Here is a 20,410-nt window from a genome sequence, read left to right as displayed (position 1 = left end):
GATTGGTTATTGTTAACCAGAACAATGTTAATAAACCAGCTAAGATGTTGCCAAGTTTCTAGTATAGCTAGCAGTTACATTAGTGCTGTGGCAACAGGGAACAACAGAAACAACTTCCTGGTTTTATTTATTTATTTATTTATTTATCCTTTATTTTACCAGGAAGGTCCCATTGAGACACAATGTCTCTTCTTCCAGGGAGTCCTGGTCAAAATGGCAGCATAAAGAAAGTTTCAAACACAGAAGGACACCAATTACACATAGACACACACAGAGGGGTACCATTACACAAAGACAAAGGCTGACAAGACAATACAGGCTAATCCAGGGCTAGGATCACCAGCACTAAGCAGAAAGAGGAGAAAATAAATAAATACATAAATAAAATAAAATAAAATAAAATAAAAACTCAACAACATGTTGTAAGTGGCCTATATCAGACAGTGACATTGTGGCTGGTGATGTGTAGCTCAGATGCTGTGGTGTATACTTGGCTTTCTCCTCCCAGTTAACAACTCACATCCTCACATTGATGGGGGTCCTCTCTTTCACTGCATTTTTGGACATTCTTGCTTTTGGTAGAGAGGAATAAAAAAAAGCCAGCCTTGCCACCTTGAGATTTAACCTTGAAGCCCAAAGCGCAGCAAGACATTTTTGCCACCGGTTTTTCACTATTAGCTCCACAGTTATCTACAGGGAAGTGTAAATGTGGCCCTCGTTTACCAGCAGTGTGAGGCTGTTACCATGGCAACAATGCCATAAATGTTTTTTGCAATACCCTCAAACACAGTCTTTATGTAGGGAAAAATATAGCACTTTAATTAAAATCCCAAGGATTCAACCAGGCATTGATGTTTACTGCAAGAGTAAAAACTTTCATGCTGCGATTCATTGTGTTATGTCAATCAGAGATAGAGAGTAGCAAAACAAGCATTTCTTTGAAATTGTTGCCCATTACTACTTCAACCAAAACTTTGACAGAGATTGAGTTACTTAACTGTCAGCTAAAATTTTCATGTGGCAAACACATGAAAATTGCTTTTCCAATTCGTGCTGTTGTCTCAGAGTCCTTTCATGGTGGAGGATCATCATCGTGCTATTATTGCACATAATTGAGTTTTTTTTTCTCCCAGATTTTACAGTAAAGATGTCAGATTTTGCACTCATATCACAAAACATTGTGAGCATTACTTGTCAGTTTTGACGTCAATCAAAACTGGCTGTGAATCACGGTCAGAGCAACTTTATCCTCATAGATAGTAGCTGTGTGCTGTGTCTTGGAGGGTTGTGTGGTAGTCACTCCGGCTCCGAGGATCTCCAGGTAAGGATGAGACGGTGTTGGCTGTGTTTCTGTATTGGGTACAAAGCAACAAAGCAGCTCACTCAATTCATCTGTGCCAAAGTGCTGATTTAAACCCAAGTCTCATATTAGTCAGGCGCATGCACAAAAATCACACAACTAAGAGACACAAACATACTTTTTTGTATGGTTGCTGGCACTTTGATTCCATACAGTGTTATCTGTTTCAATAGCTTTCCCCCCATTTTTCTAAAGCACATAGCAGAGAATTAATTTTGGAGTTTTAACACTCCAAAGCTCCAAACAGTCCTATTTCCATGAGGTCAAGCTGAAATAATCCCTCCTCTGACAGACTTTCCTGCTGGTCCCTCCCATTTGAAATTGTATCGAGGACCTTTGTCTGGGTATTCTGTTTGTCTGTTCAAATTTCAGGGTTTGTGTTTGTGTATGCTCTGTCTTTGTAATCCCCAATACAGGACTATAGCCGCAACACTTTTTGGTGCAATGTGCAGTCACTGAGCTGCTTAATATTTTCCTTAATGCCAAACACCCATTTAACAGGTGAATGTTGCGTGCACGTGTGTATGTGTGTGCGTGTGTGTGTGTGCGCGTGTGTGCGTGTGTGAGTGTGTGTTGGGGCAGTGGGGAAAGGCTGGTGGCTGGTTGTGTCTGCTCATTGAGCTCTCAAAATGATGAATAAATGAGAAAATGTACTGGAAAATCATTTCACAAAGACAACAGAATTAGGAGGGGGTTTCATTCTAAATTGAAATGAAAAAAAAAAACAAAAAAAACAGACAAATGGGGTTCTCTTTCACAATGATTGCTAAGATGAAGGTCAAACTTATAGTCTGAAAAGGAAAGCAGTTACCGACAGAAATCAACAGAAGGTAACAGCGTGTGAAATACAGATCCCTCCTGTAATTAACACTGGAGACATGGTTGTTGGACAGTGTATCGGGAGAATAAAAAGCAGTTCCCTGACCACAAATGTTTCTTTGAAAATGTTGCCTGACATTATACCTTTCAAATGGATTGGATTTGAGGGCAGCTTTTATGGGAAATACTGCATGAAACTTAAGACAAGAGTTGAAACTTTAATGACTCCTTTTGGGAAAATGGATCATTGTAGCAGTAAATTGTAATAACAGCTAAGAAACCATATGTATGGTAGAAAAACTTGACATATAGGGAGGATGAACCAAGTGAAAACACTACAGTTTTAAGATCATGTCATAATGATTGATGATTAAATAAAATGACATAAAATGCAGAACATGAAATCAATCACATCAGGGAGTAAAATCAGTTTTCTTTTGTTTGAGGATGGAGAGCATCTCTGATACGGACACGACAGCTGCCAGCCCATCCCAGCCTCCATAACCTCTGGATGCGTCTGAGTCTGTTTTCCCTCATGTTTCTATCTTTATCCCAGGCTATATCGAGGCAGCAGTCATCCCTGCAGGCGCCAGGAGAATCAAAGTTGTGGAGGACAAGCCTTCCCACAGCTTTCTGGGTAATAATGCGTCTCCTAATTGCACAGGGGTGTCCAGAACGTCTGAAATAATTGGGATATCGCTCAGTCTCTCGCAGAATGAGCTCAAAACAACCGCTGCTTATGTTCAGACGCAACTGTAAACAGGCTACCATGTTTTGTTGCACATGACAAAGTATATCAAAAGATTGAAAGCTGCTGGTTAAGAGCTACAGCACTAGTATTTTAGGGATGTGCTTAAACCTACATGCCTCATTTAGGATTGGTAAAATATGCAAAAACTGACAAAAGGAATGCTCTGTCAGTCTCTTTTCCAGCCACACAGCTGAAGTTTTTGCACTGTTAGTTTGTATGGATTTCCACTCATGGTGAAGATTGAGATTTTGTGTTCAGAAGAGATAGAATAAAAACAAGGGTTGGTATTGGTAAGGAACTCACAATGTGAAACTGTACATATCATGATCCTTACACACCTGAGTAAACTAAAGAAATATGCATCATTATATGATAAATCAGGTTTCTAGAGAATTAATGCAATATTGCAAAAAAAGTTATACTTTTTTGCTTTTTGCACAGGTCCAAGTAAAATCAATACCACTACTATACTGCTGACAGGTTTATATTCATACTCTGTGAAAAATGACCCAAGTCTGTTGAATTCTGTTGAGAAGGCCTAGTCCTTTAGAAACATAATTTTTCATATCCAGTGTTGCTAAAGAGCAGAGGATGCCAATAGAGCTGGTAGAGGAAAATGATCATGTAAATTATTTTACTAACAGAGAGCTAACACTCAGGCGCAGTAGCAGGCTGCTGTGATTGGCTTCCCCCAATAAATTTACAACTAGACTCATAGCTTGCTGCCATGGTTAGGGAGCAACCACGTCTGTTTTTTTTTTTTGTCTGATCTGTTCTCTTTGTTGAAGCACAGCAACAAAAGAGTTAATACTGCAACTCCTCTATTGTGTGACATGTCATCATGAGTGGCTAACCACTTAGCTGTCAGAGGTTTGTTTTTTTAAAACTACAATAATCGTGTTCAGGTTATAAAAATGTGCAAAAGAATTCCTTGTTTCATATACAGTCATCTAAATGTCAAATTATTTTGAAAGAATTAGGTAAACCCATTCATCTCTTCTATACATGATGCATTCTTTTGTGGTTGAAAATGCTAACAAATTAGAGACAAATGACAATATGACTTATATTATGAGTGACAATGTACAGGCAGTAGATTACCCTTACAGTGCACTGAAACAGAGAGAATATCCACCATGTGAGACCATGGAGAGGTCAAATTATTCCAATGGCTCATTAAAATAACATTAACCTGCCACTAGTTTGAGACTGATTGCAGCTTGTGCAAAGTCTGACATGTAAATGTTCATTTGCTCATGGCCACCACCTCTCACACATGCACATATGCTTATACATACGCACACACACACACACACACACACACACACACACATTCCTTGCTCTCCTGTAGTTTCTAAGCGGTCAAGACAGGCTCTGGTGGATTAGGCCAGCCCAGGTCTATAATCTATAGTTCCTCTCTGGAACAAAGCCTGGTTACACACAGCCTCACAGACAGAAGTGGGCTAACTCTGGACATGTGATGAGGTAGTTAGTTGGCTTGGCTTCAGAAAACCCACAATCCACTTCAAGGGCTCTTTTAACAGCCTGGCCCTGGCTGCTCTTTGTGGCTGAGGGAGGGAGCCAGCAGCTGAAGAAGTAAACTGCACTGACCCCACTGGCCTTTTTTATTTCCATTCGGCTATTTGTCCCTGAAAAAAAAAAGTTGCTTTGTCTGGGCATCGGTCTTGCTCTCTTGAATCACTCAGACTTTGTCAGATTTTTTTCAAACTGTGCCAGTATTCAGCCATATTCCTTTTGCTCTTGGAAGCAACACTGAGGCCAACATGGCTTACGCTGTAGTTACATCACTGAGAGGGTTACGGAGAGAAAATAAGAAATAAATGACCGCCAGGCCGTGTCCTTGTGGTCCCATGCTAGTTACATACTGAAGTATAGCCTTTTGTTAAAAATCACACTTGCTCTAGTCACTATGGCCCACCTCTGTTTTAATGGAGATGATGCAGTTTGTTTGATTACATAATCATTAGCTGAATTGAATTTTGATCAGATTCTACACATGACAATATTATTATTATTATTATTATTATTATTATTATTAAAATTACAGCTCTGTGGGAATCACTGAATACTTGTATTATTCTATAATACAGTATTAAAGAGAACACAGCTACAAACAGTGGCAATCAGTGGTTTCAGTCCAAAGTGTTTTGTGTTGTACTTGCCTTCAAAAGCATATGTTACCATAGCATACATACACACAGACACACACACACACACACACAAGCATGCACATGTACACACACTCACAGTCAGTCTGACCTGCACACAGGACGTCAAGCAGCTCTCCCTCTCTCCACCCTGCAGCCCTGAAAGACTCCTCCAAAAGGTCCATCAACAGCGACTGGAAGATCGAGCTTCCAGGAGAGTTTCAGCTGGCCGGGACTACGGTGCGCTATGTGAGGAGGGGATTGTGGGAGAAAATGTCCGCCAAGGGGCCCACCAAGAGCCCGCTGCACCTGATGGTAAAGACATCAGTCGCTTTGTTATGCACTGCTTTATGTCACAGTATAACCTGGCTTTAATATCTGTATTTGCTCCTGTGTGTGTGTGTGTGTGTGTGTGGTTTGGTTGGTTGGTGAGAGGTTAAAACATGATATTAGCTTAGCGTTATTGGTGGTAAATTACAAATTGGATATCAGCCAATCGGTGTTGTCTGCCTTAACATGATGGATGTGATGCAGTTTAATTGATTGCATAACCTTTTTTAAGGGCAGGCAAAGTCTGATGCAGTTTTGTAAGCTGTAAAGTTAGCATGTCCGTCCATCATTTGGTTTGTAGTTCCAAATCCCTAAGGACACTATAAATGGGGTTCACTAGAAAAGCCAGTGCTACACAGAGAATTACCAGCTGCACAAAATGAAGTGCAACTAACATCAGCCTTTGTGAAACCTCATCCTTCAGTTTTTATTTCGTTTTTGTCAGCAAAATGGCAGTTGGTTGGAAGAGCATTCAAACAGTCATGCGCCTCTTTGCTTGCAACAACTACAAAACAGAACACATATAGTGAAATACAGGGTGACACAAAAAAACGGGAACTTTTTAACAATCCAACAAAACCAAGAGTGATGGAAGAAAAATATTTTATTCATAGTAATTGAAACCTTAAAACATGCCATTTAAGAAACAATGATGGAATTTTCATTTTTTTTAAAAATTGTGCTGCCACTTGCTCATGTCTGCCAATACGCACTTCAAAGATTCCCGTTTTTTTGGGTCACCCTGTACAATGAAATACAATGAACAAGAGGAAAACAACTGACTACATACAAAAAACAACTACAACTTTTGTCAAATATGCCAGTTCAGCGTGTTGAATATTTACCAAAAATTAATCACACCCACTTGCATATGCCCCCTCATGCCAATCCGGATGAAAAGTGAGTCAGTTCTTCCTTGGCCCATGAACAAAAATTTCCACAAAGTTTCTTGATGTTTTATGAATACGTGTGGAAGTCACGTGCATTTTTATGTGAAGCCACACCCACTGCCACACCCCACTGTGGCCAATCAGTGTGAAAAGTTAATCAGTTCTTCCTGGGCCCATGACCAACCTCTCCACCACGTTTCATGCAAATCTCTTCATGACTTCATGAGATATCCTGCTAACAAATAAACACATAGACAAAGGCAACAGGCTAAAAACATAGTCCAGCTCCACTGGCAGAAGTAATACCTATTCATTGTAGTGCTATAAAAATTGAAATTATAAAAACTGGAATTAGTTAATTGGAATATCAGTCAGTCAGGACAAGATAAGAAGGATGGTGACTTCTTTTTTTGCTATTGTAGCCTGCAATTCGCCTGTGATTAGCATTTTGTTAGCAGCAATCCAAAATTCACAAAGCTGATACGAGTGTAACCTCTGGAACAAAACATAGCTTATCTCATAATGTAGCTCATTAAGTTTGATCAAAATTTAATATGTTTCCCCTAAAATTCACCTTTTAGGGCAAACACTCAATACTGGATTTTTTTTTATGAGATGATATTCAAATATATTGAATATTAGCACAAACTATCATCTGTCAGCAGCTTCAAAAGCATCGATGTTGGTATTGGCCAACAGATTCAACACTGGCCAACGCCCGATTTGTACGTGTTGGATCCAGGAAGACTTCAACAAATATACTGTCAGGACACATCTCAGATTTCTCTTTTTTCACATTACAAAGACAAATCATGCAAACCTCATACGCTACATGCATATGCACCAAGGACCAAACAGAGCTGAGCCCGTGGGGAGCTGGAGATGTGGATGAACAGTTGATTGCACTATTGGGCATAGTTATAAACCAGTGAGCTGGACTCTAATTAGAGGTAATGACTCTCATCTTAGAGATGCTCACCACTGTGTTTTTTTATTTCCTTATGGAATATTGCTCTTATCACTTATACATAATGAGAAGGCTGAAGTCTCTGCACTTATGGGATGTATCGCATGAGAGCAACTGAACGGTTAGTCATTACTAGCAATTACCTGTGTGGATATCATTCTCAATTATTCAGTTAAAAATAGATTGAATGGATTACTTTCTCACATTATGTATAAGCTGCATTACAAAGGGTAAGATGGTGTGAAACTGGCCATCTGAAAGCATCACAGGGAATGACTATCTTGACTATTTTCATGTTTTCTGGTTAGATACTTAAAATAGAATACAATGCATACATTTTTTTCTTTATTTCTCTGTTGTCATTGTAAGGAATACCTTGATATTGGCAATGTAGTGGTATAAAAAATGCATAAACTATAGCATCCAGTTGGTGATCATCAGGCAAAAAACATCAGTATCAAAGAAAATTAAACTGGAAACCAAAGTCACCACTTCCTGTGCACCAGTGGGATTTTTTTCCTAAGAAAGAGCTTCCAGACACTGAATGCTGTGAACACCAGATGTAAAAGATTTCATGAACTACATGTATGTTGAATCACTATTGTGGTTTATCAACTGGTGAAAACAGATTTATAGGAAAAGGCCACCATATATATATATATATATATATATATATATATATATATACATTTATTTTTTTTTTCTCTTTTTAAGTTTTTGACATTTCACTGTATTTGCTAGTGACAATAGAGAGAGACAGGGAAGGCAGGAGAGAGAGAGGATGCCATGCACCCAAGGGTCCGAGTCGGATTCAAACCTGAGTATTTAGGAACTGGTGAGCGGTAGCTACGATAAGCTTAGCCATGTTACTCTAACTAAGCAAGGCTAGAAAGAGTTTTTTGGGGAGGGGAAGTGAGCCTGCACAGCATTATTTTTTTTTCACCCAGTCATCCATATTGTGTATCTGCTTGTCGCAGCTCATTGAAGCTACATCACACTTACACTGGGTGAAATTTTCAAAGCCAAGATGCCATTGTTTTATGGTTGCAGCATTACATCAAATATCTAGAAATATCTTTAACCGTCTTTCACCAGGTGCTGCTCTTCCACGACCAAAGCTATGGGATCCACTATGAGTACACAGTGTCTCTGAACACAAGTCAGGAGAGGAGCATTGAGGAGCCCAAGGAGCCAGAGCATATCTACATCTGGACTCACAGCAGCTGGCAGGACTGCACCGTGCAGTGTGGAGGAGGTGACACACACCTGCACACACACCACACATACGCTCATATACACTGGGATTTACATGCCAATCCTGTTGTGCAAAATATGTCTGGTATTTACATTTCCCTGTCCTCATGTGTACACATATTGGTGAACAAGTTGCAGTGTGTTTGTGGGTCAGCATTAGCCTCCATGCAGGGTGACTCTGAGCTGCTTTCAGTCCTGACCTGGCGGCTGCCCTGCCTTTTCCTTCCCTTATCCTCCCTTTCCCTCTGCTGTTCACTGTGTTCATAGGTTGGATATATGGGGTGTTAATCCTTACCGCTGCATGTCACCCATCTGTGCTTCATGCTGCTGCCCTGATCTGGGGGCGCCTAGCCAGTAGAGAGTGCCTGCCAGGTCGGGCAGTGCTTCAAACACAGCTCAGCCTGGGAGACACTGTTGTGTGGAGGCTAGGGCGGTGGAGGCCAGAACTGGGGGGACTGGTGCAGAGGGGACCTGGTCACAGGGTTAGACCGATGTATTTGATGTATACTGTTTCAGAGGCTTCCCTAACCTGACAAGAAAAAAAAATCTTGAGGAAAAATACAACATACAACATAGTTTTCAGTGTCACATATCAGCTGTCTTCGGCTTCAGTCCAGACAGATCTGTATCAGAGCTGTACTTGCCTTTAAAAGCCCATGTAGCACTACTCTGGAGGCCCAAAAGATAACATTAGGCAATTATAGGTGGTTTGAGGTGAGGAGGCTGGGGGTAAATGGAGCAGACTGGAGCCATGTCTGAAGTTAAGTGAGGTCGGACGGCTGAGAGGTCAGACAAAACCAATCATCCACATTATGTTATTGGTAAAATCACTCTGAGATAAATGTTGCATATTACACATGCCTGAGAACATCACTTAAAAGGTGCAGCCAGGCAAGCAGTGGGGCCTGAACTCACCTGGAATTAGTTTGCCTGTTTTTGAAATTACAGTTGACTCACCTGTTTGGTTTGCATACATATCTATGATATGAAACTATACATTCTAGTCAGCCATTAATAATCGTCAAATCCCTACAATCTGTCCCTCTCAACTAGGTTGGCCATTTCCACAACACCAAAAAGGAGGACACTTTGGGGGGTGGCGATGCGGGCCCGGGGAGGGGGAGGGGTCTAGTCAGGTCCACCAGTGTTAATTTCATCAGCTATTTTCAATTTAGTTTTAGTCTTAGTCTAGTGTCAAATGCCCTTTTTACTTTTAGTCATATTTAGTCAACTTGTATTCTTATTTGTTTAGTCACATTTTAGTCGACGAAAAGTCTTGGCATTTTAGTCTAGTTTTAGTCGAAGAAAATCCAAAGTATTTTAGTCTAGTTTTAGTCGACTAAATTACAAAGTATTTTAGTCTAGTTTTAGTCAATATTCTTTTTTAGTCTGTGACCTGCATCATGTTGGCTTTTTTTTTAATTTAACAATATTTTAAATTATTATTTTAAAAATCTAAATTACTTATCAAACAGACGTAACAATTCAGCTACCAATGAATGAGCAGAAGTATGCATGTGATAACATACATACACAGGTACATAATATATAGACACACCACCTGCTTTTTGTTATTATGTGCAGCATGTGGTGTGTAACAGTAAAGGCACAGTTTCATCAAATATTGAACTGAAGATTTTTTTGCCTGACTCTCTGTTTGCCTGACAGTTTTATGGATCACTAAGATAGCAATGACTTGGAATGAAGTTGGCTCAGTGTTAAAAAAAAAAAAAAAAAAAAAAAAAAAAAAAGTAGCTTTGATGTAGTTAAGCTACATGTTGTCACTGTATTGTAGTTTAACTTTCTACATTTCTCTGGTGAGGAGCTTCAGTGTAGTGAAGCTTCATTTATTGTACAGTAACACAGGCGCATACATTTTCCAAAGAGTTTGCCCAACACTGACAATTACAAGGAAGTATGGACAAGTACGTAGCTTGTTGCGTACTTGTCCTTGTTTGCCTTTGTATTGTAGGAAAAGGATTGTGGAATTGAATATGGAATTGAATTTCTCTATTGGATTATGACAGTGTTATTTATAGACATGTTCCTACTGTTCACCTATTTAAAAAAAAAAAAAAAAAAAAAAGATATTATTTTACCCCCTGCCCCAGCTGTTGTGTAGGACAGTAGTGGTGCTCTCTTCCTCTCATTGTTACTGAGTGCTGGATACTGGCTGGATGCTCCAAATGCTAACTGTTAGCCTCCTGCCACAGAGCTGGACTTCCCCCCAGCTAACATTCTGAAAAATAAATACTTATGCTGCTGATGTAAATTATACGAGGATCTTTTGTTGGCTTGTGAAAGGGCCTTGATGGCACAGTGTGTGGTTTTTATAGCTTGGTTTGGGCTCAGCTTTCATGATTTTGTTTGGAGTGATTTCTTTTATAATGGAAGTGGGGAGGAGGAGGGGGGCACCATTTGGTAAAGTTGTTAGTGTTTCCATTGACTCATAACCGCTAAATCTACTGCTAATATGCTGGCATTGCATCCAAGAAAGTCATATGTTTTGCTTTTTTTTTTTTTTTTTTTGATCTAGTGGTCAGATAATTCTAGTTTTGTTTGTTGTTTTTAAATTACTGCATTCTCCACGCACAGGACTTGATCTGTTTTCATTTCTTGTAATTAGTTTTGAAACCAGGCGATATACTTTGATTGCGGTTTGAGTTTGAGTTTTTTTTTTATTTTCACTTCATTTTGTGTTTATTTTTATTGAAATTTACAAAAAGTGTTTTGCTTTTCACGCTTTGTTTTTGCTGTTATACCCATGACAGTAATATGGACTGCTATGATTGCATTACCAAGCACTCACAGACAGTGAGTTAGCTTTTAGAAATTATTAGCTTTGATGGTGAGAAGGTCCTATTTTCTAAGTACCAGTCTCCTTGTGACTGTTCTCTTTTTTATTCCAAATTATGTTTTGACAAGAATTGTGAAGAAGTAATGGAGCTTTAAATGGAACTGGGAATGACTGTATTTCAGAAGTCTAAAATGGTTCATTTTCCTTGCCCCATCTACTCGAGCAGAATAACAGTAAATTTATACATTACACTATAAACCACAGAGTCTTTAAAATGCCTGTAGCTCACCTAGCTGTAGGCTCAGCAGCTGATTCAGCTCACTTCAATTCAATTCAGCTCACTTCAATTCAATTCACTTCAATTCAGTTCAGTTCAGTTCAGTCCAATCACATTTATACATACAAACATACAATTAATAATAATTTCCTCCATAGGATCATATTGTGAAAAAAGTCCTACAGAGCTTTGAGCTGCTACATTTGTTGGCTAATGCTCGCTCTGCCACTACAAGTGCCTGTGTGTCAGAGTTGAAGTGCGGAACAGCCTCAGGATATGTGCTGTTGCTGAGGCGAGATGTCCACCTCTTAAGAGACTGGAATCTCCTTCCTGAGGGGAGGGGTCTGAAGACGGAGCCAGCAGGGAGGGAGGGCTCCGCAATCACCTTCTGCTCCTTGCCTCTGATACGTGTGGCATATACGGAGGAGACAGAGGGCAGCTCACAGCCGGTGATCTTAGACTCCATCAGCTGTGGGAGACAAGACAAACAAACAAACCGACAGCCAGATCAGCACCATGTGGCCATATGTCGGCACCAGCTCATTAGAAATGAATGTGGCTGATGTGGTTTTGCTTGACTTTTTTTTTGCAGGGGTTTCTTTTTCCCCAGGATTAATATGAGGCTGTTTTTATTTATTTTTAAGTCTATCTTGGTAGAGTCATCACAACATGGCTTTAATGAGATAACACACACACACTATACTATACAATAAAGTGTTGAATGTGGTTTTAAATAAATATGAAGCAGTTGAGGTCCCCCTGTGTAAACGTTGTTATCATGGCATCAAAAATCAAACACACTCTCAGTAACTGCACACACACACACACGCACACATCATTACCATGCCACCCATTTGTCAGCCAGTACAGCTGTCCAGTGAACTACATCAGAGCCTCAGCCTAATGCAGAGGCAATTACACAATGAAAAACAGTTAATTAGTGGCAACAAGCTCAAAGTCTGACTGCCTTATTTGAAGAGCACTGCTCTGCTTCTGGACTCATTCCACGACCCCTCACACTGTGGGAAGCACTGATCCAGCTGTGTGTGTGTGTGTGTGTGTGTGTGGTGTACATGTGGGCATGTCCAGGGGAAAGGAGGACTGTGGTTTCCTGTATGAGAATAGCCAATAAGACCATGGAGCTGGTCAACGACAGCCACTGTCAACCTGAGAACCGGCCCCAGCCCCAAGTACGACCCTGCAACAGTCACCCCTGCCAGTACCGGTGAGACACACACACACACACACACACACACACACACACACACACACGTGTCTCTTGTCTTTGTATCCTTATTAGTCCAGTCATTCTATGAAAAAACCTAGGACAAATTGCAAGAGAAGCAAACTCAACTGATTTTGTGTCCTCAGTTTGTCCTGAGTGAGGGGAAAAAAGTCCCAAGGAATCACATTGGTGGAAAGTTTTGAAAATCACCTATATATGATCATATGTAAAGCACTTTGTGCTACATTTCATGTATGAAAAGTGCTCTACAAATAAAGTTTGATTTGATTTGATTTGATATAATACAACACACAGGGGAAAGGGGCTCAAAATTTGACTTTCAGATATCACTATAAAAATTCACAAGTTGATTACACACACAAAGACAAGAAAAAAAGTCAATTACAAGTTCTTTGAATTATTCTGTTTACACATGCATATCACACATTACCTGATTTGATATGCGCTAATTAGAATATAAGGAATAAATGCCAGAACAGATATTTAAACAGTAAATTAAAAGGTAACTATAGTAACCTTTTTGGAATTTCTTGGGACTTTTTCCCTCACTCAGGACATACTGAGGATACAAAATCAGTTGAGTTTGCTTCTCTTGCAGTTTGTCCTGAATGAAAAGGTTACTACAGTAACAAACAAAAAACAGCTAAAATGAAACATGAATGGACATAATGTGAATTTTGTCCTGAGAGTGAAATCAAACCTTTTAAAGGGTCCATCCAACCCGCAGTAATGTATTCATGGTAAAAGGCAGGGGCCACCAAGAAGATTTTTTGCCTAGGGTCCCCAAACGTCAAGGGACACCACTGCTCAGTCTAATCCAGCGGTTCTAATCTTAACCCTAAACCCAAGTTCTTAAGTATTCCCTGGCAGAAGTGACTGGCAGAACGTCATTACCTCTGAAGCTCAAAGTGCTTCTCACAAGATCAAATCTGAATGCCACTAAAATGCACGATTATGGAATGTTTTGAATGTAGTTTTTCAGCACCGGTCATCTCACTAGAACCTTCATTACCAGACTAGTAAAACCACACCAATGGGATCAGTGATAAACAAGAGTAAGTAACCTGTAGTTTTAGCTTCTGTCTGTCAAATCAAAAAGGTTTTTCCTCAGAATCAGAATCAGAATCACTTTTATTGTCATTTTCCCCATGTACCTACATACATCAGGAGCCTGAAATGTCGTTTCTCCTCAATCACTTGCAGTGCAAGACAAAAAAAGGACATAACATAGACAACCATTTAAAAAGAGCCCCGCTGTGACATGCAGTTCATATCCATATGTCTGTATATCCACATACATCCATACATCCATATATAACCATATGTATGTATATATACACGTACACATACATACACACACACACACACATACATATACACATACACACACATATACATATATATACACATACATACATATACATGCCTACACATACATACACACACATACATAAGATTTAAAAAAAAAAAAATAAATAAAAAAAATAAATAAATAAAAAATTACCAACACAACACAGCCTATGGATAAAGTGCCATGGTGCAAACCAGTGTTTGTAAGGTGCTGTTGTGTGTTTCTAAAGTGCAGTGCACAGTTCAATCATTTTAGGTCAGTTTGCGGGGGTGGGGGGGGTTGGCAGGGGGCACAGTTCATTTACGAGCCTCACTGCACTCGGGAAAAAACTGTTCCTCATCCTGCTTGTCCTCCTGTTTTTATATAATTTATCTAAATGGAAGCAGCATTTTTCATCTCTCTCCAGTTTTTCCTCTGTGTCCTCTCACTCCTCGATTATTGAAATCACTCCGAGACCTGTGACACAGTATTCCAGGGACTCGCCTCAAGAGACTCCACTGTAATTGGTGGCTGTTAATTCCTGATGCGGTTTGAAATGAAAATCAAAGCTGATGCCTTGCTGTGATGTTAAATGTCACAGGTTTGTTTCCTCTTTGATGTTGAAGTTGTCTGCGGTAAAAAGGAATAAAAAAAGCACAGACGGGCTCTACAATTTCACTGTCAGATGTGAGTCTTTGTGAGAAGTGCACAAAGTGGGGATCCAGTGAAACAGGTGTCTGAGCGTCAGTGCCCATACGGCTGCCAGTAGATAATCTTCTCTACTGACATTCTCTGTCTTTATATGGACCTTTTTTGTGCCAAAAAGACAGGGAAAATTACAAATATTATTCTTTTCTGCCTCTGAAACAGAATCAAGATCAAAATGGGACACTTAAACTTTCCATAAAAACTCAGGATAATAATTTTTATAGCAATAATACTTGAGTGGAATCCAGTCAGTTCTTATTATAACACTTTACTTTCAGGTTATGGCTTCCCATGGAGGAATGGTGTGATACTGATCAATTATATAATAAATAATAATGTAATTCATAGTTTTGAATTTTAATAAAAACCCTATAAAGACTGTGATACATCATTCTAACCCTAGGACAGTGTAAGCAAAACCTTTCGAGAGAGGAAGTCAAACTAGTGCCAAAAGAGTACAGTACAGTGTCTTGTCCACCTGGGGCTAAACAAAGCAGAATATATGGCAATTGAAATATGTCAGGAAAATTCCCATTGACCGCTGCTCATTTGACTTTGGCCAAGTTTTAGTACTCTATGTCGCCATCTGGAGCTGGAATATCTCCCTATATATACTCTATATACACTACTCACAAAAAGTTAGGGATATTCGGCTTTCGGGTGAAATTTCAGGATGAACCTAAAATGCATTATAACCTTTACAGGTGAACTTAATGTGCCCTTCTGTAAACTTTTGAATGCACATGTCCAACTGTTCAATGTTTCAGTACTTTTTGCACAAGTTGCTGTTCTCTAACAAGGAGTTTAACGGCCAAATTCACATCAGGTGTTTGATGCTCCAGCTCATCGAGGTCGTATCATTAGGGAGCGGCTGCTGGAGACTGGGGTACCTCAAATGGAGTGGCCTGCACTTTCTCCAGACCTGAATCCCATAGAAAACCTATGGGATCAGCTGAGTCGCCGTGTAGAGGCTCGGAGCTCTGTACCCCAGAACCTCAATGTCCTGAGGGCCACCCTTCAAGAAGAGTGGGATGCCATGCCTCAGCAGACAATAAGTCGACTTGTGAACAGCATGAGACGTCGTTGTCAAGCTGTAATTGATGCTCAAGGGCACATGACAAGTTATTGACACTGACATTTTTTGTTGTGGTATATCCACCACTGTTGTTGGCTTTTGTTTCAAGAAATTGTTTGAGATGAGGAAATCACCAGTGTATGCTTCTACTTAAATGCCCTACTTTCATGATATAATATCACTGTAGCATGAACTTTTTATATTTTCCATAAATTTCACCCAAAAGCCAAATATCCCTAACTTGTTGTGAGTAGTGTATCTGGTACAGCGATTTTTCTTTAAACACATGTAATTCACAAGATAGAACTGATTCCAGACATTATCTTGTGTCTATTCTACTCTGTCACCCTGCAGACTTCCTGCCATCTTATTAAAGTACCTAAAATCTCTTGAAATATGAATCTCATCATAAAGATAAGCCATTATGAGAAGTGTGCCATGACAAAATCAGCATGCTGTGATTAGTCCTCGTTGAGATGTTGACCAAGCCAGCCATTTGTTCTCCTGACTTCTTTCCTCTCCAAACAGCTGACGCTTTCAGACACATGGGCTGAATCTATGCCAAGTGAGCTTGGAAGAGAAAATTTGGAAGCCATATTGATAAAGGAAACTACCCGAAATAGAATGGCGGAATAAATGAAGACTTCCCACTGAGCATCAGGGGGCAGGAGAGAGGGACAGAGAGAACATTACAGAGAGGGAGAGAAGGACATAGAGCATGAGAGGGAAGGGAGAAGAGATGAGAAGGGAAATGGGAGGAGTTAGACAAACAGTCTGAAATAAAAAGAGATGGAATGAGAGAAGAGGAGAGGAAGGAAGGAGAGGAATGGTGAGGGCTGCAGAAACTGACAGAAGAACAGGCTTCATTGTGAAATTAATATCTTTGGAGACCAATGCCAGTATTTTTGGAGCATTGCTGCCGATAGCAGAAGATTTGGGCCGATATTCAGTTTCTTTAAATGTAATAATAGCTATGCTCAAGAAAAAAAGTAAAAATAATATGACATGGATTCAAGGATTCCCAGATTCATAACCTAGAAAGGCCATGAAAACATTGTTCTTTAGCCAAAACTAACAAAAATCTTCTATGGAGGTTAGCTGCTGCTTCAGCCGTTGATGTGCTTATTTTCAGCCTTGGCCTTCGCTTCTTAATTTTTAAATATTGCGATTCTTTGATTGATCGTGTTCACCTTAGCTCCAGTTTGGTGGGAGTGCTGCTTTCCAGTACACACACACATAGGGCAAACATAATGTCCAACAGCTGAACCCAAAAAGCAGTTAACTTTATAACAGAATAACGCTCTCCAATTTTACATTTCTGTACATAACTGTGATTGGGAGTGTTGTGTATGAAACCACCTTCGCCAGACAGAGCCAAGACAGGGAGCATGGCATATCAAGTCCAAGTCAAGACCAAAAGGTCTGAGGCAAGACGCACTGCAAAAATGCAAAATCTTGCCAAGATTATTTGTCTTATTTCAAGTCAAAAATGTCTTATTTCTAGTCAAAATATCTCATTACACTTAAAATAAGACATCATCACCTTAGAAGTAACTTGTTTTTGGACAATTTTCACTTGTTTCAAGTGAAAATTCACTTGAAATAAGTGAAAATGAGCTAGAAACAAGAAACAAATTTTGCCAATGAAACAAGCAAATCTTCACTTGAAACAAGAGATAATTGTCTAAAAACAAGTTACTTCTGAGGTGATCATGTCTTATTTTAAGTGTAATGAGATATTTTGACTAGTAATAAGACATTTTTGACTTGAAATAAGACAAATAATCTTGGTAAGATTTTGAGTTTTTACAGTGCGGAGACCAGAAGTTCAATTCAAGATCATGAATCTGAATATAAATTGGTTCATAGATTTACTTCAAGTTGCACTATGCAAAACACCTAGGGCTAATTGAAGTAAGGACCGTTTTCAATCAGCTGATTGACTCATACATACAACTAATTTTGATATGTAATAAGCCTGGACTGCTAACATCAGTGTATTGATACACCAGTTGCAACTAGGTTGATGTAATCATCTCTTTCACAGCTGTCTCTGTGTATTTACAGAAAACCTGATGTGTATTGAATGCTTGAGCATACGCTAGATAATATATCTAATACAACAATATAAACAAGTCTCAGGCAATGGTTAATTGGCGTCAGACATAGGAGCGTCTCATTACACTGTGTCGACAGGATGTGTTCAGTGTTCGAGGTCATCTGTAAGAATGACTGTTTGCCCCCGGGGTGGATATTGGACAGCAAAGCTCCTGCTGAGCTGAAGCTACGTCAAGCTCTACAGGGTGATGAAACTTTGAGCACAATCAGTCATGAAAACAAAACAAGGCAAACACTAGGAAAATATGAAAATAACTGGAGTTATCCTTTAAGACAGGGTGGATAAGCCTCTGAAACTGCATTTACATTGACAGTTGTAAGAAGGATCAGTCGTACACAGAGTCAATTATTTAACCAGCAGACAAGTAGTTTGAGGTAATTTATAAGAGAATTTCCACACCTCTTGGTTTTTTAAGCAGTTATTTAGAAAGTTGGAGTGGTTTCCTACTTAGTTTGGTTGTATGGGCAAAATAGAAGACAGTTTATAAACCTGTAGCCTCATTTAGAGTGAGATTGTGATCCAACCCTGATCCCACCCAACTACAGGAAACACTGTGTAGAAAGGGTAAAACATGGGAAGCAGAAAATATTTGTATCTGTTGAAGCTCTAGTGTTTGAGTGTCAGCAGAATCCTGTCTCTACAAATTTAATTCTAATACTGAGAAATTACGTAAAAGGCATCAGTTACTCATTTCATGAACAGTTGTTATAATGTACAGTATATGAGGACAATGGGAGGAGAATGTTTGACAGCAAATGTGATGACTGCCAAATGCTTACTCCACACAAATGTCTCTGATTTATGAAGAAAATGATTTCTGCCTGAAACTTTGCCGTCTGAAACATGTAGCATAACTAAAAATGCCAAAAATAATTCAGACCAGAGCATGAGCCACAGACTATAAATTTGCAAACACCTAATCTCACTTGGCGAGACTTTTCCCCACAGTAGTGTGCCAGCGGGAGAATGGTCTGGCAGAACCCATTATCATTGTGAGATAAGGGGTGAAAAAAAAACTGCTGCTCTGCATGGCATTTCAGCAACGCTGCTGTAACTATACCCTGTCAAGAGAGGTGAGGGAGGGAAAATGGACAAATCATAGCCAAAAAAGGAGAAAGTTAAAGATGTCATGTAAAGCATGTCATCTTTTTGAGTCTTTAAGATTAATACTTTGTAGCTCACTGGACATATTGATATGAATTTTTCTAGCCTTATGTGACACATGTAGAGTGTTGTTAACTTGCTTTCACAGAGGGAAGACTGAAGTGGAGAGGGCTGGCACATGGTGAAAAATGTGACAGCCCAAAGTACAACTCTATGAAACATCCTATAGCATTCATTGCCTTTCAGTTTTTAACCTTAGAAACAAGAAAGTAGCTTTAGATTTATTTATATTATAGACTGGATGCCTAAAACATCTGCAGTTCACTCTTTGCATGTACATGTGGGAGTCATGGGTAGAATTCTGTTTTCTATCTCAAACAGCACCTAGATATTACTTAACACCTCCAAAAAGTGTTGATCTCCCATTCCTTTAAGTCCATGTTGCTGGGACACACTGCTGCCAGGGTTAAAATATATTAGTGCAGAGGGTAGCTTGCTGAAAGCACCCATAATACATGATATCTGTATTATGTATTCACCCTGTGCTACTTTGAATCCCTAATGAAGTTTCATTCTCAAAGTTTTATGTTTACGACAGCGGCACAATAGCAAGAGTTCCATTTAAAAAGCTCACATTTTTCAAGCAGCATAATCCTTTAGCTTCATTCATTAGCCACCACAAAAATGATTGGTTAAGGTTAGGAGAAGGTTTGTTGTCATGGTTAAGGTTAGGAAGTGTCAAGGTTCATATTATGAAATGTTTGTTGAGATTGCTTGCTAGCCAAACAAACTTGGCTCCTGTTTGAAAGGAGACTTGAGCCCTGGTCACAGAAGCAAAAACTCCTGTTGATTTTGCCATTCCCCATCCCAACCTTCTCCTAACGCTGCGTATTTCATTCCCCTTACATCATGAAACTTGAAAAAGTGACGTTTTAAAGTATTTGTTGCTTTGCAGAAATGTAAAATGTTCTGGTGACTGGGCTGCAAGTATCAATTGTAAAGTATTGTATGCTCATTACCTCCTAAACGTACTTTTCTTCTGGAAAATCCACTCATGCATGGCCATATAGTGTGCGTGGGAAGTTATAAGCGTACAACTGGATACCAGAAACTTGGATTACACTGCATGACGAGCATGAGCTTTTTAAATGGAACTTTTGATAGTGTTTGCTGTTTGCTGAGAAGGTTAGCTTTTTTGGGGATATATGTTTACTC

The 20,410-nt window shown here is 39.5% G+C and overlaps 1 protein-coding gene across 2 annotated transcripts in view; it reads left to right on the top strand.

The window, feature by feature from the left end:
• Nucleotides 1-20,410, top strand: part of adamts17 (ADAM metallopeptidase with thrombospondin type 1 motif, 17) — a 143,072-nt gene that overhangs the window by 108,698 nt on the left and 13,964 nt on the right. For both annotated transcript variants that reach the window (XM_030076458.1, XM_030076467.1), the window contains 4 exons: nt 2,736-2,816; nt 5,256-5,413; nt 8,381-8,540; nt 12,703-12,838. In XM_030076458.1, coding sequence (XP_029932318.1) covers nt 2,736-2,816; nt 5,256-5,413; nt 8,381-8,540; nt 12,703-12,838 — 535 coding nt within the window. The remainder of the gene's footprint in view (nt 1-2,735; nt 2,817-5,255; nt 5,414-8,380; nt 8,541-12,702; nt 12,839-20,410) is intronic.

This window comes from Myripristis murdjan, chromosome 3 (genome assembly GCF_902150065.1).
Source record: "Myripristis murdjan chromosome 3, fMyrMur1.1, whole genome shotgun sequence".
NCBI classification, from domain to species: Eukaryota; Metazoa; Chordata; class Actinopteri; order Holocentriformes; family Holocentridae; genus Myripristis; species Myripristis murdjan.
The sequence above is the reverse complement of the archived record's forward strand: the minus strand, read 5'-3'. Positions and strand labels throughout refer to the sequence as shown.